The sequence below is a fragment of the Eleutherodactylus coqui genome, chromosome 12 (assembly GCF_035609145.1).
Source record: "Eleutherodactylus coqui strain aEleCoq1 chromosome 12, aEleCoq1.hap1, whole genome shotgun sequence".
NCBI classification, from domain to species: domain Eukaryota; kingdom Metazoa; phylum Chordata; class Amphibia; order Anura; family Eleutherodactylidae; genus Eleutherodactylus; species Eleutherodactylus coqui.
In genome coordinates, this window is record NC_089848.1 from 13,924,181 (window position 1) to 13,949,859 (window position 25,679).

The 25,679-nt window shown below is 45.8% G+C and overlaps 1 protein-coding gene across 3 annotated transcripts in view; it reads right to left on the minus strand.

Annotated features, from left to right (window-relative positions):
- Positions 1 to 4,249: 4,249 nt before the first annotated feature.
- The window catches only part of PPP1R17 (protein phosphatase 1 regulatory subunit 17), a 37,474-nt gene continuing 16,044 nt past the window's right edge, over positions 4,250 to 25,679 (minus strand). For all 3 annotated transcript variants that reach the window (XM_066584893.1, XM_066584895.1, XM_066584894.1), the window contains one exon: positions 4,250 to 4,765. In XM_066584893.1, the coding sequence (XP_066440990.1) occupies positions 4,701 to 4,765 (65 nt within the window). In that variant the 3' untranslated portion in view covers positions 4,250 to 4,700. The remainder of the gene's footprint in view (positions 4,766 to 25,679) is intronic.

The window sequence follows — 25,679 nt, forward strand, 5'->3', positions numbered from 1 at the left end:
TAGATAAATGGCCTTGCCACTTCACGCTCTAGGGGCTTATTCCAATGAGCATATATCGGCCGGGTTTTCATTTCCTTGGCCTATAAGAGGCTCTCGGAGGCTTCTTGTGTGTAGTGACCTCTTCTTCCGCTTGTGTAGAGATTGTTGACCACTAGACGCCTCTACGACACAGAGAAGAGATTTCACCCCGTTACCAGAGTCTGGTATTATTGGGATGTGAGAAGCTGGATAGTCGTATCAATGAATTGTCCCCCACTGGGCCATTCTGACTAGACTGTTAGGAGGTGTTCAAACAGTGGATGTGTGAGGGCACACAAGACGACCAGGCTCAGGATGCCCCCTGCAGACCAGCAGTAGAGAGGACTGTCTGACCTGACAGGTGGTGTTGGGACCAGTGGATGTGTGAGGGCACACAAGGTGACCAAGCTCAGGATGCCCCCTACAGACCACCAGTAGAGAGAATTGTCTGACAAGGACGAGCAGCTCCAACTGTTTCGTTGTCCGCCATCCAGAGACACCTCAATCGTTATACCTCTGTGTCTGTCGGAACCATTTCCAGGTGCTTGGCTGAAGGACATTTGGTGTGTCTGGAGACCTCGGGGTGAGCGACTCCATCCTGCTTTTGCTATAGAGCAGCACACTGTCCTCACTGCCGGTGTGATGGTCTGGGGACCATGGCATACGACAGTCGGTTCCCCATAGTAGTGGCATGAGGGACAATGACAGCTCAGTGATATGTTCAGGACATCCTGCAGCCACATGTGTTCCTCTCATGGCGGCTTCTAAGAGTCAGCAGGATAATGCTTGGCTGCACACACAAGAGGGTCACTGGAATCTCTCCACAGCATTGTGACACATTGTGGCTGCCTGGTCGCCAGATTTGTCACCAATAGAACATGTATGGGACGATCTGGGCCATCAACTTCCACAACCTATGAGTTTGCACTATCTAGATGCACAATACAAAGAAAGTGTGGAGTGATATACTGCAAGATACCATACAGAACTTGTATGCCTTCATGCCCACCTGTATCACATCTTGTATCCGAACTAAAGGTAGTACATTAGGATACTAGAGCCCCCATGCCCACCCATATCACATCTTGTATCCAAGCTATAGGCCATACAACAGGGTTCTAGAGCCTCCGTGCCCCCCTATTGCATCCTGTATCCAAGCCAGAGACGGTTCCATACGGTACTAGAGGCTTCATGCCCCCCATATCACATATTGTATCCAAGCTAGAGGTGGTACAACAGGGTACTAGAGCCTCCATGCCCACCTGTATCACATCTTGTATCCAGGCTAAAGGTGAGATATTAGGATACTAGAGCCTCCATGTCCACCCATATCACATCTTGTTTGCAAGCTATAGGCCATACAACAGGGTTATAGAGCCTCCATGCTCCCCCTATTACATCCTGTATCCACGCCAGAGACAGTACAACAGGGTACTAGAGCCTCCATGCCCTCCTGTATCACATCTTGTATCCAAGCTAGAGGCAGTACAACAGGGTACTAGAGCCTCCTTGCCCCCCATATCACATCTTGTATCCAGGTTAGAGGTGGTACAACAGGTTACTAGAGCCTCTATGCCCACCCATATCACATCTTGTATCCAAGCTAGAGGCGATACAACAGGGTGCAAAACCCCAGAGGGGTGACCCTGGGCACCTGGATAACATTAAGAGCTGTGATGAATAAGCACTGTCTCATCACAGTGGCACTTACCAGGCTCTGGTACCTGAGGGATGACATGTAGCCTAGGCCAGAGCAGGATCGCAGGCCAGCTTCGATACTCTTATGGCAGGGAGCGCTAATAAATAGGATGGAGGAAGTTGTAGTGCAAATTAATCGTGATGCCACCGTTCCCACACACCGATATTCTAAGCAGCGAAGTAATAAACATGGAGACTTGTATGCAGTGCCTTGGGTCCCTAGGAACGGTTAGGTACTGGTATAACTTTTACTTGAATAATAACTTATTACAGGTAATGCAGGTACAATTCACTTTAAGCAGTTACAGGCTATAACTCAGTGATAGGGAGGATACACAGAATGAATATGGCCCTACAGTCCACGTTATCTGTATGTCACCGGTTGGATTGGGAGCACTCCTGAGGAGGAATGGGGGTAGTTGTCACTCCACAGACACTCTGGCAAACAATTATTAAAGGAAGGCCTAGCCAATAAACACCCTGCATGGCAGATGCGTAGGTGTCTTAGGAAAGTACCTCTGTGCGGTGATCCTAACACAGGAAAAGCCTGTGGTGTGAACTGGTACCTGGTATGATGGGTTTCTTTATATAGAATTATTTGGGGTTGCTCTCACTCTGGGGGTTTTAGTAACTCACTCTCCCATGTGATTCACATGCGGTATGGGCGTTTCTCCTTCTCTTCCATACTAAACACAAGGAACCCAGAGGTGTCTCCATGTGCCCCTGCGGATTCTCCAACGGAGGCGGGAAGAGGGAAAATCCTCAACTCCTGCAAAGCGAGCCTCTCCTCCTTCTCCATTTTCGACACAAGGAGGCTAAAGGTGCTTCCCTGCATGACGGTGGGTCCTCCAACAGCATGGGTAGATGATAGATCATCAACAACCCTTCCCGCTCTCAGACACTCACATTTCGAACCTTACTTATACCACATGACACAATAGAACAGATACATTCAGCAGACAGATCTGACAGGCAATGATTTTATTGAAGTCAACCCTTCAACGCTGCAGCTGTGCAACACATACAGAAAATGACATGACAGCTTTGCACAGTGCATCCAGATGAGACAAAACATGTATGACATTTATGGTGGGGACCAGGATGGTGTTCTGGGCCACTACAAGGGTACTAGAGCCTCCCTACAAGGGGTCAGTTCTCCACAATAAATGATGCTTTTGCTCTGATATTGTAATCACTTACTTATATCAGAGTTACAATCACAGAGAAAGTTTCATTGTATTCCGACAACTTATAGGGGAGGGATTTTGAAAAGGAGTATTTTTCTTTGAATCCTGCTTTTTTTTTTAGTCATATCTGACAAGTCATCCCAGCGATAATCACTTCTGTGCTTTTACACAGGAACGGTCTTTGTTAGTGAATGGAGGCAGAGAGCACTTGAATCGTTCCAGTCCGCCTGCCTCCATTCACAGGAAGCAGGCAGTTGGTCATAAGTGTTGTCACACCCCTTACTGCATACTAATGATGGGCAAACACCCGAAACAACTGTGTAAGTTTTATTGGCTTGGTTTCCTATTCGCAATCATTGTCTTGAAAGACTGCTGCCATCCAATAGGTGGCGCTGCAGAGGTATTATTCCATCTTCCTTATTTGCATAAATTACCCAGAGGAGTGTGCATGGCATTAAAAGTCTCCACACTCACCTCTAAGGTGTCTTCATACCCCTTCTGTGTGCTCTCCTTGGGGAGAGACTATGCCCTTCCCCCCTTCTTCCCGTCCCACTCACCCACTAGGTGTCTCCACACACTTTCTGGGTTCTCTCCTTAAGGAGAAACGACCCCCCTCTTGACCTAAGTGTAAGTGTTTACTCGGAACGATACGTTGCTCAGTTTTCTGTATGCAGAAACTGAACAACTAATGAAAAGCTAACAAATTCTTGGTAGTCATTCAGTTGGGGCATTTACACGCAATAATAAGTTAGATTCCTGCTCGATGCAGGAATCTGAACAATTTATCAGCCTGTGTAAAACGGTCTTTAGCAATATGTTGATATAAATGTTAAAAAAATAAAACCGGAATGGTCAAAAGTTGCCATGTGCAAAGGAATGGAGAGTCAGGAGAAGCAGTGGGCAGAGATTAGGACGTCAGCACAATAAGGCAAAAAATATCATCCCTAGTCAGCTGTACAGAACCAAGCCATCTTACCATAGTTCCAAAGCTGATTATGCCATGTTATATCAGGCGTCCCACTGAACCCATGGATCGAGGCTTTCACTTTTAGAATGAATAGTTGTGTTACAGTACGTGACCAAAGACCAATGTTGACTTTAAAAAAAACACGGCGCCCACAACATTCATCTGTATATGAATATGCTCAAACTTGGATGTAGCATGTCTCATAGGGAAAGTAGTTTTAGTTGAAAAGAGGACGCATTATAGACATGGTGTATATACAATATACATGCTTCGTATAAATAAAGATGCAACAATATTTTAAATGACACTCAGTAATGTATTTATATCATACATAGAAAGAATATAAATCAGTTACAAAAGTTTACAAAAAATTCCAATATATTTGAGAAGTGGGACAGAAACAAACACACAGTATCTTCTCCTAAGCTTCAGTAATTCTCATCCAAAAACCGAATATTTCATAAGAACCTGTCATGTCTTTGTGTCAGCGGGACTGGCTGTATAGCTTTGCAGCTGTGAGTTTGCTGACATTATCACAGACTCACCCACATTCCTCCCATACCAGCTGTCCTTCGATTTGTCTCCCAGCCTTTGGAATGAGTCAAGTGGGCGGTCCCTACCACTCACTGTTAATTGGTAATATTGGATTTGAATTACAAGAAGTGGGTACCGCCCACTTGAAACATTCCAGAAACCAAATCTAAGATAAGCCGATAAAGGGGAACAGTATAAACAAAAGAATATCTACGATAGAGTCAGTGGGGCCGCGGCTGCAAAGCTATGTAGTGGGCCCGCTGATATGATATGAGGTCCTCGTTAACTAGGTTTTTCTATCCATCATTTTCTTCACTCTCTGCAATAATGGTTCTTGTGTCTGTTTTTATGGATTTGACACCTATTGCAAAAAAAAAACAAAAAAAAAAAACACAAGTAAATATATTATGGCCATTCTCAAATATGTAGTAATAATAATAGGACAAGTAATTAAAAATCAACAAAGATTGAAAGGAAAATGGAGAGGTCCCTGCCATAAAGAGTTTACAATCTAATTGGAATAGGACAAATGGCACAATAGGAACAAGGAGCAAATTTTGCCCAGGGGACTAATCCTCAGTATCTATGAAATACCTATGTGTCTTTAATATGGATCCATAAATCAGTCTTTAAAGGGAATCTGTCAGTAATTAGTCAGTCTTATCATTACTGACAGGCTTCCCTGTATGTACAGTTATATTCAAATAGCTGCCAGTCACTAATAGCTCCGCCCACTGGACTGTTCAGCTCAGAATGAGCAAATATATAACTCCAATATAAATAAGCCTCCATGCTTTTTCTTGCCCCACACTTTGCCCCCTGTGCTGTAACTTTGTTGGTATCATTAGATGACACACATGCTCATCGGTGCCGTAAAATCATCAAATGTGAGTTTAATACATTCAGGGACTGTCAGGCGGGTTGACAATGTTAAGTCTACGGGTGGCACTGCTGTGCTTCATGAATGCGCTGGAATGAGTGAAGCGTTGCTAAGCAACAGAACATACACTGCCTGACCAAGAGCGATAGAGAGACAGTGATAGAGACAGCGCGAAAGAGAGAGACAGTGAGAGAGCGATAGACAAAGAGAAAGACAGCGATAGAGAGAGAGACAGAGAGAGAGTGACAGAATTAGAGAGGGAGAGACACAGAGAGCGATCGAGAAAAAGAGACAGAGAGGAAGAGTGATAGACAGTGAAAGGGAGAAAAACAATGATAGAGACAGACAGAGAGTGTAATAAAGAGACAGAGTGAGAGCGATAGATAGAGAGAGAGAGACAGTGAAAGAAAGAGCGATAAAAACAGAGAGAAAGCGATAGAGAGACAGACAGAGCGATAGACAGAAAGAGACACAGATAGTGAGACGGACAGAGAGAGAGCAATAAAAAGACAGACAGAAAGCAATAGAGAAGCAGAGGGAGAGAACAATAGAGAGACAGATAAACACAGAGAGAGCGTAGAGAGAGAGTGATAGAGAGACAAATAGAGAGAGAGAGACAGACAGAGAAAGAGCGGTAGACAGACAGAGCAATAGAAGAACGAGAGCGATAGACAGAGTACGAGAGCGATAAACAGACAGAACGAGAGTAATAGACAGAGAGAGAGAGCGATAGACAGACAGAGAGCAATAGAAAGACAGAACAAGAGTGATAGACAGACAGAGCAATAGAAAGACAGAGAGAGCAATAGCGACAGAAAGAGAGCGGGAGACAGAGAGAGACAAAGAGAATGAGAGAGACAGTGATAAGGAGACAGAAAGAGAGAGACAAACAGATAGACAGAGAGAAACAGACAGAGAGAGACAGACAACAAAAGAGACAGACAGAGAGAGAGAGACAAACAGACTGAGATCAATGAGAGAGAGAGATAAAGAGACAGAGAAAGAGAGAGAAAAACAGACAGAGAGAGACCTGTAGGCTTTTTTATATTAGATATCTGCTCCAAATACAAAGTGACCCTCTTAATAATCACCTAACCAAGCAGATTTATAAGTTCACAACCACCACTGTTGAAACATTTTATGTTGACGTAGTGAACATTGGGCCAATCTAGTAAACTAAGCACAAGCTCTACTGAATCTTTCCCCATATAACTATATATCAGTCTGCTCAACTCCTCCGGCTCTAACATCATACCTGCAGTTTGGACAGCATATTCCAGCTGACAGATTCCCTTAAATGTGAACCTAGCCAAGTCTTAAATATTATTGTTCTTAATACTTGGTTTAATTGTTATATCGGAAGATGCCCCTATGAAATAAAACTATTCGAAAAAAAAAAAGAAAAAAAAAAATCAAAAAACACCAGCCATGTCTCCAGTATGCCTCCAAGTACATCCTTCATTTATAATGGGCTGTTATGACAAGCCGTTGAAGCAGTGTAGCCATTTATTGCTGGTTAGCGCTACATCTCCAGTAAGTGTTTCATTAATAAACCATTTAACTATGGCTCTAAGAGCTGTGGTCTCCAGTGGCTGACCACAGAATTCCCGTTAAAAGAATTAATCGGATATTGTCATGTCATAATTGTGTCCCATCAGCCTCATTTCCTGTTAATTGTATCAAATGAATATTTGATCTTAAGCTGTTCTATTCCTGATGCTATGTCAGCAGTGTAAGAACATATCCCACTGTCTTCTTCTATTGGGGTATAATGAAATGTGGATGGACGAGCCTGAACTAGTTATATAATTCATATTCACTTTGTTATAGTCTTTGTTTAGATAATCATCACACCTTTTGCTACACTTGCCTTAAATGATCCTACAAATTTTCCTAAGAACCAAGCAGCAGGCTCAGTATCCATAAGTGACACAGGTAAGAGGTGTGCTTGAATCATAGAATGGTAGAGTTGGAAGGACCTCCTGGGTCATCGGGTCCAACCCCCTGCTCAGGGCAGGATTTACTAAATCATCCCAGACTGGTATTTGTCCAGCCATTGTTTGAACACTTTTATTGAAGGAGAACTCACCACCTCCCATGGTAACCTGTTCCACTCATTGATCACACTCACTGTCAGAAAGTTTTTTTCTAATATCAAATCTGTGTCTCCTCCCTTTCAGTTTCATCCTATTGCTTCTAGTCTTTCCTTGTGCAAATGAGAATAGGGCTGATCCCTCTCTCCAGTGTGACAACCCTTCAGATATTTGTAGACAGTTATTAAATCTCCTCTCAGCCTTTTTTTTTTGCAAACTAAACATTCCCAGATCCTTTAACCGTTCCTCATAGGACATGATTTGCAGACCGCTCACCATCTTGGTAACTCTTCTCTGAACTTGCTTCAGTTTGTCTATGTCTTTTTTAAAGTGGGGTGCCCAGAACTGGACACAGTATTCTAGATAAGGTCTAACTAAGGAAAAGTAGAGGGGGATAATTACCTCACATGATCTAGACTCTATGCTTCTCTTAATATTTCCCAGAATTGTGTTTGCCTTTTTGGCTGCTGCATCACATTGTTGACCCATGTTCAGTCTATGACCTATTAGTATACCCAAGTCTTTTTCACATGTGCAGCTGCTTAGCCCAATTCCTCTCATTCTGTATGTGCTTTTTTCATTTTTCTTTCCCAGGTGCAGGACTTTGCATTTCTCCTTGTTAAATACCATTCTGTTAGTTGCCGTCCACTGTTCAAGCTTTTTTAGAACTTTTTTAATACTCTCTCTTCCCTTGTGTTAGCTATCCATCCTGGCTTTGTGTTGTCAGCATATTTGATCAGTTTCCCATCAATTCCCTCCTCCAGATCATTTATAAAAATGTTGAACAACACTAGGCCTAGGACAGAGCCCTGTGGTACCCCACTTGATACATTCTTCCACTTGGATGTGCAGCCATTTGTGACTACTCTGTGAATACAATCACTCAGCCAGTTATGAATCCACCTAACAGTTGTCTTGTCAATCCCATATTTGGTCATTTTTTCAATAAGTATGGTATGAGATATTTTGTCAAATGCTTTACTAAAGTCAAGATAAACTATATCAACCACATTTCCCTGATCAACTCAGTCAGTGATTCTGTCATAGAAGGAAATTTGAGTAGTCTGACATGACTTGTTTGTTACAAACCCATGCTGTCTCTGGTTAATTACTTCATTATCCAAGTACTTGCATACATGCTGTTTAATAATTTGTTCAAAGATCTTTCCCAGTATAGAAGTCAGGCTCATAGGCCTATAGTTTCCTGAATCCACCTTCTTCCCTTTTTTGAAGATAGGGACAACATTTGCCCTTTTCCAATCTTCTGGAACTTCTCCTTTTCTCCAGGAATTTTCAAAGATTATGGCAAGTGGTTCAGCAATTTCCTCCGCTGCTTCCTTTAGTATCCTAGCATGTAATTCATCTGGACCTTGAGACTTGAATTCATTTAAGTTAACTACGTGTTCCCTCACCATCTCTCTGCTTATAGATAGCCTGCATTCTTTTATTCCCCCAATAAAACAGGGAAGATTAGTTGATGTTCCAGGTACTCTGAGAGGAAACAGATACAAAACAGGAATTTAAAAGTTCAGCCTTTTCAACATCATTCTTAACTAGAGATGAGCGAACGTACTCGTCCGAGCTTGATGCTCGTTCGAGTATTAGGGTGTTCGAGATGCTCGTTACTCGAGACGAGTACCACGCGATGTTCGAGTTACTTTCACTTTCATCTCTGAGACATTAGCGCGCTTTTCTGGCCAATAGAAAGACAGGGAAGGCATTACAACTTCCTCCTGTGATGTTCCAGCCCTATACCACCCCCCTGCAGTGAGGGAGATCAGGTGTCACCCGAGTATTTAAATCTGCCCCGCCCGCGGCTCGCCACAGATGCATTCTGACATAGATCAAGGACAGTGCTGCTGATGCTGCTGCTATAGGTAGAGCGTTAGGAGTTATTTTAGGCTTGAAGAACCCCAACAGTCCTTCTTAGGGCCACATCTGACCGTGTGCAGTACTGTTAAGGCTGCTGTGAGCAGTGTTGCACTTTTTTTTTTTTTGTATGTCGGGCGTGCAGAGCATTGCGTCCTCAGTCTGCAGTAATTTTACATAGTATAACATAGTAACATAGTATGTAACATAGTATGTAAGGCTGAATGAAGACATTGTCCATCTAGTCCAGCCTGTCTATCCTACTTTGTTGATCCAGAGGAAGGCAAAAAACCCCAAGGCCAGAAACCAATTAGCCCTTTCGGGGAAAAAATTCCTTCCCGACTCCCTAATGGAAATCAGACTGTTCCCTGGATCAACCCCTAATAGTTCCTACCTGCCTATATACCCGGATTAACAATTAACCTAAGATTTATATCCTGTAATATCCTTCTCCAGAAAGACATCAAGTCCCCTTTTAAACGCCTCTGTGGATTTTGCCATCACCACTTCCTCCGGTAGAGAGTTCCATAGTCTCACTGCTCTTACAGTAAAGAATCCCCTTCTATGTTGGTGATGAAACCTACTTTCCTCTAATCGTAGCGGATGTCCTATTGTTACCGTCGTGGTCCTGGGTGTAAACAGATCGCGGGAGAGATCCATGTGTTGTCCCCTCATATACTTATACATAGTTATTTGGTCCCCTCTTAACCTACTTTTTTCTAGAGTAAATAGACCCAATTTGGATAGCCTCTCTGGGTATTCCAGTCCCGTCATTCCATGTATTAGTTTAGTTGCCCTTCTTTGAACCCTCTCCAGTACCGTGAGGGCCAGTAGTGGTGAGGCAGGGACAGTGGGAAAGGTGAAAGAGATATACTGTCTATATAGGCAGTGGGCTTTTTCAAACAAATTTGGGAAAAATACTATCTTTGGGCTGTCTGTGACCGTCTTGAGTGTACTGCGTCTCTGCTGGGGGTAGTAGTCCTAATTCATACGCAGCTAAGTGTTACAGTAGGCTTGCGCAAAATTCTTTCCTGGCTCTGCGTTGCCTGTTACATCACCGCCGTCATCCCGTCCAGAGGGAAACAGTATACATATATACGCTGCCTACAGTATCTGTCTGCTGTCTCAGCTCAGCCTTTAAAAAAATAGAAGCAAAATACTTAAGGCCTACTAGTGGCCTTTGGACACTTGACTGCTTCTGCGCTGTGAATTCCACTAGCTCAGTCATACGCACCTACGTCTCACTACAGGCTTGCGCAAAATTCTTTCCTGGCTCTGCTGTGCGTTCCGTAAGCGAAGTCAGCCTCCAACCACAGGCCAATAAGCGGCACATTTAATTACAGCGTTCTGTTTCTGCACTACTGGTAATACACCATGCTGAGGGGTAGGGGTAGGCCTAGAGGACGTGGATGCGGGCGAGGACGCAGAGGCCCAAGTCAGGGTGTGGGCACAGGCCGAGCTCCTGATCCAGGTGTATCGCAGCCGACTGCTGCGGAATTAGGAGAGAGGCACGTTTCTGGCGTCCCCAGATTAATCTCACAATTAATGGGTCCACAAGGTAGACCTTTATTAGAAAATGAGCAGTGTGAGCAGGTCCTGTCGTGGATGGCAGAAAGTGCATCCAGCAATCTATCGACCACCCAGACTTCTACGCCGTCCACTGCTGCAACTCTGAATCCTCTGGCTGCTGCTCCTCCTTCCTCCCAGCCTCCTCACTCCATTACAATGACACATTCTGAGGAGCAGGCAGACTCCCAGGAACTGTTCTCGGGCCCCTGCCCAGAATGGGCAGCAATGGTTCCTCTCCCACCGGAGGAGTTTGTCGTGACCGATGCCCAACCTTTGGAAAGTTCCCGGGGTCCGGGGGATGAGGCTGGGGACTTCCGGCAACTGTCTCAAGAGCTTTCAGTGGGTGAGGAGGACAACGACGATGAGACACAGTTGTCTATCACTCAGGTAGTAGTAATTGCAGTAAGTCCGAGGGAGGACCGCACAGAGGATTCGGAGGAAGAGCAGCAGGACAATGAGGTGACTGACCCCACCAGGACAGGTCTTCAGAGGGGGAGGCAAGTGCAGCAGCAGGGCAGGTTGGAAGAGGCAATGCGGTGGCCAGGGGTAGAGGCAGGGCCAGACCGAATAATCCACCAACTGTTTCCCAAAGCGCCCCCTCGCGCCATGCCACCCCGCAGAGGCTGAGGTGCTCAAAGGTCTGGCAGTTTTTCACTGAGAGTGCAGACGACCGACGAACTGTGGAGTGCAAGGTTTGTCGCGCCAAGATCAGCCGGGGAGCCACCACCACCAGCCTCACCACCACCAGAATGCGCAGGCATATGATGGCCAAGCACCCCACAAGGTGGGACGAAGGCCGTTCACCGCCTCCTGTTTGCACCACTGCCTCTCCCCCTGTGCCCCAACCTGCCACTAAGATCCAACCCCCCTCTCAGGACACAGGCACAACCGTCTCCCGGCCTGCACCCACACGCTCACCTCCGCTGTCCTCGGCCCCATCCAGCAATGTCTCTCAGCGCAGCGTCCAGCCGTCGCTAGCGCAACTGTTTGAGCGCAAGTACGCCGCCACGCACCCGCACGCTCAAGCGTTGAACGTGCACATAGCCAAATTGATCAGCCTGGAGATGCTGCTGTATAGGCTTGTGGAAACTGAGGCTTTCAAAAATATGATGGCGGCGGCGGCCCCGCGCTACTCGGTTCCCAGTCGCCACTACTTGTCCTGATGTGCCGTCCCAGCCCTGCACGACCACATCTCCCGCAACATTGTACGCGCCCTCACCAACGCGGTTACTGCCAAGGTCCACTTAACAACGGACACGTGGACAAGCACAGGCGAGCAGGGCCACTATATCTCCCTGACGGCACATTGGGTGAATTTAGTGGAGGCTGGGACCGAGTCAGAGCCTGGGACCGCTCACGTCCTACCCACCCCCAGAATTGCGGGCCCCAGCTCGGTGCTGGTATCTGCGGCGGTGTATGCTTCCTCCACTAAACCACCCTCCTCCTCCTCCTCCTCCTCCTCCTCCTACGCAACCTCTGACTCGCAATCAAGACGTGTCAGCAGCAGCACGTCGCCACCAGTCGGTGTCGTGCGGGGTGGCAGCACAGCGGTGGGCAAGCGCCAGCAGGCCGTGCTGAAACTACTCAGCTTAGGAGAGAAGAGGCCCACGGCCCACGAACTGCTGCAGGGTCTGACAGAGCAGACCGACCGCTGGCTTTTGCCGCTCAGCCTCCAACCTGGCATGGTCGTGTGTGACAATGGCCGTAACCTGGTGGCGGCTCTGCAGCTCGGCAGCCTCATGCACGTGCCATGCCTGGCCCACGTCTTTAATTTAGTGGTTCAGTGCTTTCTTAAAAGTTACCCACGCTTGTCAGAGCTGCTCGGAAAGGTGCGCCGGGTCAGCGCACATTTCCGCAAGTCCAAGACTGACGCTGCCACCCTGCGGACCCTGCAACATCGGTTTAAACTGCCGACTGCTGTGCGACGTGCCCACACGGTGGAACTCTACGCTCCACATGTTGGCCAGGCTCTATGAGCAGCGTAGAGCTATAGTGGAATACCAACTCCAACATGGGTGGCGTAGTGGGAGTCAGCCTCCTCAATTCTTTATAGAAGAGTGGGCCTGGTTGGCAGACATCTGCCAGGTCCTTGGAAACTTTGAGGAGTCTACCCAGATGGTGAGCGGCGATGCTGCAATCATTAGCATCACCATTCCTCTGCTATGCCTCTTGAGAAGTTCCCTGCAAAGCATAAAGGCAGACGCTTTGCGCTCGGAAATGGAGGCGGGGGAAGACAGTATGTCGCTGGATAGTCAGAGCACCCTCATGTCTATATCTCAGCGTGTTGAGGAGGAGGAGGAGGGGGAGGAGCATGAGGAGGAGGGGGAAGAGACAGCTTGGCCCACTGCTGAGGGTACCCATGCTGCTTGCCTGTCATCCTTTCAGCGTGTATGGCCTGAGGAGGAGGAGGAGGAGGAGGAGAAGGAGGATCCTGAAAGTGATCTTCCTAGTGAGGACAGCCATGTGTTGCGTACAGGTACCCTGGCACACATGGTGGACTTCATGTTAGGATGCCTTTCTCATGACCCTCGCGTTACATGCATTCTGGCCACTACGGATTACTGGGTGTACACACTGCTCAACCCACGGTATAAGGAGAACCTTTCCACTCTCATACCCGAAGAGGAAAGGGGTTCGAGAGTGATGCTATACCACAGGACCCTGGCGGACAAACTGATGGTAAAATTCCCATCCGACAGCGCTAGTGGCAGAAGGCACAGTTCCGAGGGCCAGGTAGCAGGGGAGGCGCGGAGATCAGGCAGCATGTACAGCACAGGCAGGAGAACACTGTCCAAGGCCTTTGAGAGCTTTATGGCTCCCCAGCAAGACTGTGTCACCGCTCCCCGGTCAAGGCTGAGTCGGCGGGAGCACTGTAAAAGGATGGTGAGGGAGTACGTAGCTGATCGCACGACCGTCCTCCGTGACGCCTCTGCCCCCTACAACTACTGGGTGTCGAAGCTGGACACGTGGCCTGAACTCGCGCTGTATGTCTTGGAGGTGCTTGCTTGCCCTGCGGCTAGCGTCTTGTCAGAGAGGGTGTTTAGTGCGGCTGGGGGAATCATCACGGATACGCGTACCCGCCTGTCAACTGACAGTGCCGACAGGCTTACAATCATAAAGATGAACAAAGCCTGGATTTCCCCAGACTTCTCTTCTCCACCAGCGGACAGCAGCGATACCTAAACAATACGTAGGCTGCACCCGCGGATGGAAACATCGTTCTCTATCACCATAAAAAACGGGGACCTTTTAGCTTCATCAATCTGTGTATTATATTCATCCTCCTCCTCCTGCTCCTCCTCCTAAAACCTCACGTAATCACGCCGAACGGGCAATTTTTCTGAGGCCCAAGGCTCAGTCATATAACTTTTGTAAACAATGTTTATACGTTTCAATTCTCAATTCAATAAAGCGTTGAAACTTGCACCTGAACCAATTTTTATTTTAACTGGGCCGCCTAGAGGCCTAGTTACAAATTAAGCCACATTAATCAAAGCGATTAATGGGTTTCACCTGCCCTCTTGGGTGGGCATGGGCAATTTTTCTGAAGTACATTTGTATTGTTGGTACACCAATTTTTTGGGGCCCTCGCCTACATTGTAATCCTAGTAATTTTTAGCCCACCTGCATTAAAGCTGACGTTACCTCAGCCGTGCTGGGCACTGCAATGGCGTATATTTATGTACCGCCGGTGGGTTCCAGGGAGCCACCCATGCTGTCGGTCCACACGGAGTTGTAACTGCATGTGTCCACTTCTAAAGAACCCTAGTCTGACTGGGGCATGCAGTGTGGGCCGAAGACCACCTGCATTAAACCTGACGTTACCTCAGCTGTGATGGGCACTGCAATGGGATTTATTTATGTACAGCCGGTGGGTTCCAGGGAGCCACCCATGCTGTGGGTGCACACGGAATTCTCATTGCGGAGTTGTACCTGCCTGTGACTATTTATAAAAAACCCCGGTCTGAGTGGGGCATGCAGACACCTTGACAGAATGAATAGTGTGTGGCACATGGGTTCCCCATTGCTATGCCCACATGTGCAGCTCCTGATGGAGGTGGCACAGGATTGGATTTCTCATTGCTTCTGTACAGCATTGTGGGCTATCGCCCCGCCCCTTTTAAAGAGGGTCGCTGCCTGGCCGTGCCAACCCTCTGCAGTGTGTGCCTGCGGTTCCTCCTCATGGCAGACGCGCTTATAAATAGACATGAGGGTGGTGTGGCATGAGGGCAGCTGAAGGCTGCGCAGGGACACTTTGGTGTGCGCTGTGGACACTGGGTCGTGCGCGCGCGTGGGGGGGGTTGGGCAGCATGTAACCCCGGAGAAGTGGCAGCGGAGTGTCATGCAGGCAGGGATTGTGCTTTGTTGGAGGTAGTGTGGTGCTTAGCTAAGGTATGCCTTGCTAATGAGGGTTTTTCAGAAGTAAAAATTGTTGGGGGGGGGGGCACTCTTGCCGCTATTGTGGCTTAATAGTGGGACCTGGGAACTTGAGATGCAGCCCAACATCTAGCCCCTCGCCTGCCCTATCCGTTGCTGTGTCGTTCCCATCACTTTCTTGAATTGCCCAGATTTTCACAAATGGAAACCTTAGCGAGCATCGGCGATATACAAAAATGCTCGGGTCGTTCATTGACTTCAATGGGGTTCGTTACTCGAAACGAACCCTCGAGCATCGCGAAAATTTCGTCTCGAGTAATGAGCACCCAAGCATTTTGGTGCTCGCTCATCTCTATTCTTAACCAATTCACCATTTTCCTCTTGAAAGCATCCAACAGCATCTTTGACTTTTCTTTTGCTTTTGATATACCCCCAAAATCCTTTTTTATTGCTTTTGGCCTCTGTTGCAAGCCTCAATTCATTATTAGCGTTTCTGACACTTGCCCTACAGGTTTTTGCAGACCACATTATATTCTTCTTTAGATATTTCCCCCTCTTTCCATTTGATAAACATACTTTTCCTCAGTTTTAACATGTGTGCAAGTTCTGTATTCATTCATCCGGGTCTCTTTAAATGCTTCCCATTCTTCCTTCTTTTAGGGATTGTTAACGATTGTGCTTTGAGAATCTCATTTCGCAATATTTCCCAACCTTCTTGGACATTTGTGTCCTTAAGAACATCCAGCCATTGGATTCTTCCTACCCTCTTTCTGAGTTAATTAAATTCTGCCTTTCTGAAATCCAACCTTGAGGTCTGGGTTTTCTCAGGTCTTCCTCCCCTTTTTATTCAAAATTTAAGGATGGCATGATCACTGCTTCCTAAGGTCCTAGCCACCCTTACTTCCCCCATCATTCCCTCCCTGTTGGTAAGAATTAGGTCCAAGATAGCAGATCCCCTTGTTTTCTTTCCTATCTTTCGGAAGATAAATTTGTCAGCAAGAGCAGATAAGAATGTGTTGAATCCATTACTTTTACCTGAGAGAGATTCTCAACAAATGTCTGGATATGTAAAATCACCCATGATCACTATGTCATGCTTTTTTGAGAGCTTGGCCATCTGATGTAGAAAGAGTTCCTCCATATCTTCTGCTTGTCCAGGCGGCCTATAGTAAATGTCTACAATAGTGTCCTGTATGCTTTTCTCTCCTTGTATTCTTACCCAAACAGTTTCTGCAGAACAACCATGCTCTGAAGCTTAAATCTCTGAGGAGATGAATGTTTTCTAACATACAACATGTGATTGTTCTCAGTAAGAGAAACCACGTAATCTTGTAGATATGATACCTTTTAATGGCTAACAAAAATACATGATGAAATGATTTTTGTTAGCCATTAAAAGGTATCATATCTACAAGATTACGTCGTTTCTCTTACTGAGAACAATCACATTTTGCGCTACTGGCTAACATGGTACCAGATCTTTGTTTTCACTAACATACAACGCAACATCTGAAATCTAGAATAATGGTAGACCGCTTCTTGTATTGTAGCATCCTACTGTTGAGGCACACACATAACCTTTACTCATCATTCAACTTGTTTTACTCCTTAGGCCACTATCATACTGGCACGTTTTACCATGATTCTCTTGCAGTGCGAGAGTCAGTGAAAATGCATAATTATGAAACCAATGATTTTCAATGGTTTCATTCCCATTTGCAATGCTTTCACTCTCAATGTTGCAGCATAATCTATCTTTTTGCGATATCGCCCATTATTTTCAATTAGAGAAATTTGTGATCCTCTCTCTCGGCTGTGACATCCTCAGCCGCGGCACAGGAATCATTTCTTGCCCGGCTGGGATGAAGGCATTCCTCGTAGTGATGTGAGGCTGTTTTTACATTAAAACGCCTCACATCCACAGTGCTTTCATATAATTAATCATGCCCCCCAGCAGCTTTTCACTGAAAGTAAGACCTACTGCAAAAGTAAGACAAACCCAGAAAGTAAACCCTACCACAGTTTTCGGGGGATGCTTTAAATATAAGCCCTCCCACGAAAATAAGCTCTATCTAAAGTACATGAAAAAAAACCCATCAATACTCACCTGGCCCGCAGCGTCTGAGTCCCCCATGATGGTCCCCGACACTGCGGCAAGCTGCCGTTTCCTGTGCGCTGAAAAATCTTCTTTCTGGTGACGGGGCTTTGAATACCCCGTCTCCAGCAAAGCGAGTGCTGTGATTGGATTTGAGCGCCAGCCAATCAGAGCCGGTGCTCGATCATTCACAGCCATTCAGTGAATGACATCAGGGTCTTAATGACCTCCTTCTGGAATTCAAGAAAGGTGCCTTCTGGCCTGATCATTATAGCATGTAGGCATTATACAGTGCCACCTGTATGATGGGCACAACTAGTTCATTATACCACACCCTTGTTTTCCGCATGGCACTATGGGGCCCAAGTACTTGATACGACGGGTCAACACCTCCCATGCACTTAATGCAGTCGCAGACGCAGACTGGATTGGGGTCTCTGTACTGGTACCTTGTAATGGGCAGGGGGTACTGCTATGGCCGTGTATTGGGCTCAATATAAGGACATCCCTCTTGTCCTTATACTTGACACACAATACGTTGTTGCTGCATAGTGCCCGCTCATCCCTCACTGCATATTATCATTATAATGCAGGGATTTTAAGTTAGCTTCAAAACGTATCTTGACACCGCCATGTGGATCATTGGGGTGTGGTACAAAATATCCGTACTCCAGTAGCCCTAATGCTCGGATTCTTTACTAGCCCCATGCACAATAAAATGCCCCCAAATGTTGCGATTTGTGATGCATTCACAGATCCATTTGTGGGGTTTTACAAAACCTGAGTTGGGGTTTTCTCAGATGAAATTCTGTGCATATGAATTGGTTTGGTTAACAACGTGGGCAATTAAATCATCCGAATAATAAACTTAAAAAGGTCCGCCCCTCTGAGCTCTGCTGTATTACATTGTATCCCTGAGTTCCCAGTAAAATCAGGGATCTAGAATCTGAAATTTTCTGGGGTACTTCAGTGAACATCACATGATTCGCGGCCTTCTGAAGTGGCCGTCCTTGGACACCCTCTCAGGGGTACAGGGGTTTGAGACTCGCTTGATGAAGAGAAGAACGCCAGAAGAGTGGAGTCGTCCTCAGTAGCTCAGTCTGACTGATGGAATTATTGCGCAAGCCTCCCCCACAGTAAACCTCCTGCAGGCCGTACTATGCATTTATAAATTCCATATGCACCCCAAAAAGCACAAAATGGGGTGAGGAACACAGCAGGACCTTTTTTAGTTATTTTTTCACACTACTGTACACTGACTGAAAGACAACAGCATGGGTGCCTATGGAACAGGGAGATGGGGGATAAGAATCCAGCAAGAGCGTTTTTTGTTTCTTGTGATGCTTTTTCCTGAAAATAATCTTGCATCGTTCCCGTTTGAACTTTTCTCGCTTGATAGATAATATGAATTTCTAATGTTAAAAGTGCATTGTACAAACATCACAAGTCATGTTTTGCAATGCGATAATACGAAGGCTTCATGAGGAAACATGGGCAAACCCCCCCCCCAAAAAAACGCAAAATGCAGAAAGACAGGGCAGGCAGCAATTTCTAAATATTGCAATATCACATAAGTGGAAACATGACAGATGTGAATTAAAATCTGTGTTTTCACACCCTCTCAACACGCGATTTTATCGCAAGCGTGAAGGCAGCCTAAGGCCAGTGACACATGGACTCTACCCCCCACTCTCCCCTGCTCCCCTCCGCCGGCCCCCCCCCCCCCCCCCGAGCCTGTTTGGACAAGAATGCAGTTACTAGAGAAGAGCGATGCTCGCTCGAGTAACTGCCTTAACAGAGTGTGCTCCCTCATCTCTATTAATGTTCTCTTTCCAACCGCCAATAATACACTGCAATGAGTGGAGAGAGATTACAATGTAAACAGTACAAAGTCTCAATTGGTCAGTCAGCACTAACTGACCAATCAGTGATCACTGGGGCAGGACAGCTGTGATTGGTCCCCAAGCGGTAGTAGGGATTGGCTGTTAATGATGTCAGCCGCCATCATTACAGTTATGCTGCAATCATTACAGCAGTGACACTTTAAAAATAGGACGTAAGTTTACGCCCTGTTGCTCTTTGTACAACACGCCCAGGACAAAAACCTTCATCCGTTGTCATTAAGAGGTTAATAATTATACTTCATGAATACTTATGAGTACTGTTTGTCATCCCCAAAGGGCTAAACTATAGGCGCATAGAAGGACATAGGTAAAATCTCATGGGCCTTGGTAAAAAAAGATCTGCTAGATGCCCACACGCTGCACACACATACATACAACTCCAATTCAAAGCCTCTCGCTGCGTCTCATCCACCTCTTTCAGCTGCATCTCGTAAATGATCCATCAACGCAGCATTAGCAGCCAGAGTCTTCGCCAGAGTCTAAAAGATCGGGGGCACAAGCTTTAAGATATATCCACCACTTACCCAAACATAAAACAAACTTAACAAAACATACAAGCATAAGAAAAACCAATTGTGGGGGGTTAATTCAGGTTTATGCCTTTAAATAGAGAATGATAAGTGTATTTCACAGAATACTTATGTGTTTATAATTTGCGTCTTCTTATGCTAAAGGTTTAAGCTTATACGTGTAAGGGCTGACGCTATAAAAATAGACTACAGAGACTCCATTTTGTCTCTTTGCTTGTCTGCTTTAATACATATATATATCTGTATTAATTTCAACTTTCACTTGAGAAAGATGTTAGATTTCAATTATAATGACCCACCTGGAAATATTAATTGGATAAACACTAGGTTTATGTCCTGTTCTCATCTCTAAACAATTTTAGTAGAAGCTTGCAACAAGCTTACAGGAATGTACCTCCCGATTACACCTACACAGAGGAAGACATACTGATAAGAGGCCGAGATGTTTTAAATCAATGTATGTGCTTATTAATTTTAATTGTATCTGGCATAAAGCCACTTGCTTCGTAGGACTGTATAAAGATTGACTACATTGTGGATTAAATAGGCATTTCTTTGGTTAACACATACGGTGTGGAGTCCATAGAATTCCTCCAAGTATACTTGCATGATTTAAGACTAATTCGGAAGCAGACAGCATCAGCTGAACGGTCTGGTTTTGACCCCCAACAATACTTGGCGCTCCAACGAGGGGCAGAAGTTAACTCCTTACCTGCAGCCGATACCTGACGACCCTGCCTGCCGACCAGCCGGACTAGAGGCCACGGGACCCCAGATCTACAAAACACCGGTGTAAGGTAAGCCCTTGACTTACCACTCTAGATCTGGGTTCCCCGGACTTCAGTCACGTGTCGACAGACGGTTAGTTGCTGCATGTTTATAGGACACTTCTACCTGTTATTTACGGTGTTCTTAGTAACCGTGCTAGACGGAAGAAGCCTTGTGTGTATATTGCCATGCTGTCTGCTGTGTGCTGTAGAAATTAGTTTTTTTTGCCGGACTCATAATGTTAGCTGTAATTTGTAATAAGATTACTAAAAGCCGCCCAGCAAGGCAAGCCGTGGTCCTTCCTCTATCCCCGTAAGTATAGTAGTAATATATTCGTAATATAGATTGCGAATATCCTGCCCGTTGCGGACGTGGCAGAAGGGACTGAAAAGTCCAAAAGTATTTCTGCCAGTTGCGGACTCGCAGAAGATAATAAATATCCTGCCCGTTGAGGACGTGGCAGAAGGAACTAAAAAGTCCAAAAGTATTTCTGCCAGTTGCGGACTTGCAGAAGAAGAAATATCCTGCCAATACTTGGCAGGAGGGCCCTCAAATATCCTGCCCCGTTGCAGACGTAGGCAGAAGGGACTTAAAAGTCCATAGTATCCTGCCAGTTGCGGACTCGGCAGTAGGGACAATAGTGGTAAATCGAGAGGTAAGTCCATAGTTAGAATGGGGTCTCAGACTTTTCTGACACCCATTGAGATAATAAGATTGGGGGAAGGGAAGGACATCTGTAGGCAAGCCTATAAAATATATAAACAGATAGGTAAAACGGCGGGAACCTTTAACTATGAGTTCTGGCAACAGTACGAGGAAAAGCACATGCAGGAGATCAGAGATGCCGGTCTAGAAAAAGGGAAACCTTACTGGGATTGTCCCAGGTGCGGACAACAAAACCCTTTACGAAGACAAATGGCTTTAACTATGTGTAGATGGGAAAAGAATGAAACCATTGAATGTTATTTTGGTAGGCTGGAAACGAAGGCTAGGGACGCGTTCATGCAAGGCATTGGCCCATCATTGGCAGATAAAATAAAAGCATGTACCCCCGACTGGCGACAAGCCGAGCCCAGGGACTTGTATAAAAAGGCAGTAGGGTTTGCTATGGATGAGAAGCGCCCTGCAGTGGCGGTTAAATACTATAGCAACCAGGAGGGGAAGGTGCAGCTCCAGGACAGACCCAACAGAGGAACACGCAAGTGTTATAATTGCTGCAAGGTAGGCCCCCTGGCCAAGAATTGCCCTTATCCCAAAGGATCCCGTGACCAGGAGACGGATCAGGGCGCCACTCCCAGCGACAACGCCGTGTCGCCCGAATCCGTCCCAATGAAGTCCCGGCAATCCCGCCCCAGTATCTCTACCGTGGAAACAAAGGACAGAGGCACTCAGACATTTGAGCCTGCTTCTACATGAGGTGAGGAAGTGCCCTTCCTTATAGACACTGGGGCTACAAATCCTGTCTCAAAATTCACAGGAAATATGAGATCTTAATTATGTGACAAATAACCAATATTGTTTGTCTTGATGTCATGTAATCTAATCTTTGTTATACGTTTTAGTCTTTGTCTTTTTTTTTTAATGTGTTTAACTATTCCCGCTGCCCTCTGTGTTTGATAGTCTGTGCAGAGAAATATACCTCTTATAATTACTAGGGGTTAATGTTGTTAGAGTCTGAATGTTCTGGCTGCTTTCCAAAAATCTGTTTCCTAGAGAGGTAAAATTCAAAGTCATAGAAGAAAGACAGACGTTGAATGAATTACGTGAATGATATGGTTTTAAAAATAGAAAATATATGTAGGGATTTTAAGGTATATTTTTGCTTTTTATGTAAATGTCAGTTCTGTGATTGGTTGGACGTGTGCATGATTGCAAAATGTGTGTTCCTTTTTTCTTTTTTTTGGACAAACAGTTAAAGTTTGACTGATTCCAGGGGGAGGTGGGAGTGATTGAATGCATTTGTTTGCAAGATGAGGACAGTTGTATCATACGCGTTACGTCCTGTGTGAACTCTTACTAACATTTGAATGAGACTTGACCGCATGAACGGATGAGAGTTAATGACCCGTGTTCAGACTGTAATGAATGTAAAACGTGTGATGTAGGCGTTGTGTGCTGATAATTTGGAAGCCTGCCAACAAACCACAATTATACTGTCTCTGAGAGAATGTTGTGTAGAAGAAACGCGCAAACGGCCATACCTGTACTTACACCTGCTGCCAAACTCCGCACCTTTCTCGGCCTTGTTTCATACTGCCGCCCATGGGTCCACTCTGTTTCCGCTCTTATGCAACTACTCTATGACTGCCTTTCAATCATTCTTTTCTCTCTCTCACCCCTGAAGCTCATTTCTCACCCTTTTACACTTTATCCTTTATTCTTTTCTGTACTGAATTTTCTGGCCAGGTGACAACAGTATTGACACAAAAGCACAGGGGACAACCACGGCCACTTGGATACTACTCCATGAGGCTGTATCCAGTGGCTCGAGGAGCTCCCTCATGTGTTTGTGCGGTGGCAGCAGTACAGGCAATGGTTGACAAATCTTCGGAGTTGGTATTGAACTACCCCCTAGTGGTCCTCACCCCCCATGACACCCGGAGCATATACACGCAAGTGCAACCCAAGCACTTATTTCTGGCCCGTCAAATACAGCTACAATGTGTTCTTGTCATTCTTTTCACTGTTGCTACTACCTTGAACCCGGTTACTCTTTCAATTAAGTACCCTAGTTCAAAGGGGGGGGGGGGGGGGGAGGGAAGACATAGGTGATCGAGGTATTGCAGGTCAGCTATTTTTACATTTTATTTTTTTTTTTCCTCTCTCTCTTTTTGCAACAAGATTCTGATCTTTTTGAAATAGAATACCAGCCTGATTGTCTAGCAGTAATCGGTGCAAGGGGTTTCAGGAATGCCAATTCAGCTGGCAGAAACTGAACCGCTTTAGGTAATGTTTAAAGGGTCGCGATGCCTCACACACTTCCTTGTGCTGGAAGGTCCTGAAAGCATATTGGGAACTGATGTGATGGGACCCTTGGGATGTTGTATCAAACTTCACCCGTCCGGTGAGGCTCGTATACACCCCGGGTCTGAAAGTCACCCGACCTTCTGTCGGATGGCAGCAGACCAAGCAACACCTCTCCCTGTCCTCACTCTTACGCACACAGAGGAACAAGCTCTTAGCCCCCTTGGTCCGTCAGTACCCCCTGGCACATGTCCAGGAAGATGCAATTGCAGACACTGTCTCTTCTTTATGTTAACTTAAAGCCCTTAAGGAATGTGTCTTCCCATCCAATACCCCTTTTGTTCCCCGTTAAAGAGAAAGACTTTAAAGGGCCAGTCAGACTGTCAGTGTTTGTTTGCATTTATTTTCAGAGGAAAGCAGTACTGTTGGACAGTGCTGCCATAAGTGGCACAGAATAGCCCAAAACCAGTTCACCAGATGCATGAAGCTGATATTAGACGCCTGGCCAATTCCCGAGGGCACCACCCTCTTGTAATATGTTGATGATGTACTTTTTTTATGTACTCCTGACCCAAATAGTTACCTCAATGCATCACTAAGCCTTTTGCGTTTCCTCCATCAAGAATAGAAAAGCTGTAAGTTTACTAATGGAAGCCATCATGTTGCCAGAACAGGTGGCCATAATAAAGGTTACTGAAGCCCCTTGTTAACAATGCATATTTTGAGTTGCTTTTTTATAGATGGTACCAAGGTGATGGACGACTCCACACTGGATATGCAGTGGTCACACAACAAGATGTCCTAAAAGCAGAAGCTCTGCCTCCGCATGTCTCAGGACAAGAAGCGGAGCTGAAGGCCCTCACTGAGGCGTGTAGAGTGGTAGAAGGTAAGACGGCAAACATTTACACTGACTCCCGGTATGCATTTGGCATAGCTCATGATTACGGCCCAACATGGAAGGCCAGACAGCTTGTTACCTCAGTAGGACAGCCAATTAAGAATGGTGCAGCGGTGCAGAGTCTCACGGAGGCCCTACTTACTTCTACCTGACAAAGTGGAAAGCTCACACCAATTCCTACACCAGAGAAACAAGAGGCAATGCCATCACAGACCACACAGCAAAGGCAGCGGCCCTCAAGCCATGGAAGAAAAGAAGAATTTAACAATGACTTTGGACTTTGATAGCAACTTTGGACTTTGATAGCAACTTTGGACTTTGATAGCAACTTTGGACTTTGATAGCAACTTTGGACTTTGATAGCAACTTTGGACTTTGATAGCAACTTTGGACTTTGATAGCAACTTTGGACTTTGATAGCAACTTTGGACTTTGATAGCAACTTTGGACTTTGATAGCAACTTTGGACTTTGATAGCAACTTTGGACTTTGATAGCAACTTTGGACTTTGATAGCAACTTTGGACTTTGATAGCAACTTTGGACTTTGATAGCAACTTTGGACTTTGATAGCAACTTTGGACTTTGATAGCAACTTTGGACTTTGATAGCAACTTTGGACTTTGATATGCTAAAGACTTTACAGTTACAAGCCAGCAAGGAAGAAAAAGACAAATGGACTAAATATGGGAGAGCAGAAATAGGACGGCGTATGGCGAACAGTCAGCAGGACAGCCTACAAAGGTCCCTGTCCCCCATGATGGCCCAGCTGATGCACGGAAAGACACACCTATCAAAAAAAGCAATGATGTCGACACTGAACAAGAATGGGTGACACCTGGGTTCTCTGTAGCCGCTGCATCATTTGTCCAAATTTTGCATGATCTTTGCCGTAAGCAACAGGGCAGAAGTAAATTTGCCACATAACACTTGCCTAGACCACTCTACCCATTTCAGGGATTGCAAATTGACTACATTCAGCTCCCACTTGTTGGGAAGTATGAATATGTGCTTGTTGTTGTTGATTTCTTTTCAGGTCGGAGACCTACCCTGTTACCAAAGTAAATAAGCAGGTAATCACACAGGAGCTCATGAATGAGGTAATCTGCAGAGATGTAGAGCACCTGTGTGACCAACTAACAATAACCCAGAATCTAGTATTTTTCTCCCATTCCAGACCCAGACAACTTAAAGGGATCTCACTCCCTACAACCTGTAGACTGGGTGGTCGTAAAGAGGCGTGTCTGGAAATCCCTAGGGCCCAGATTCAAGGGGCCCTATCAAGTCCTGCTGACCACACCTACTTCGGTAAAAGTTGAAGGAACTGTT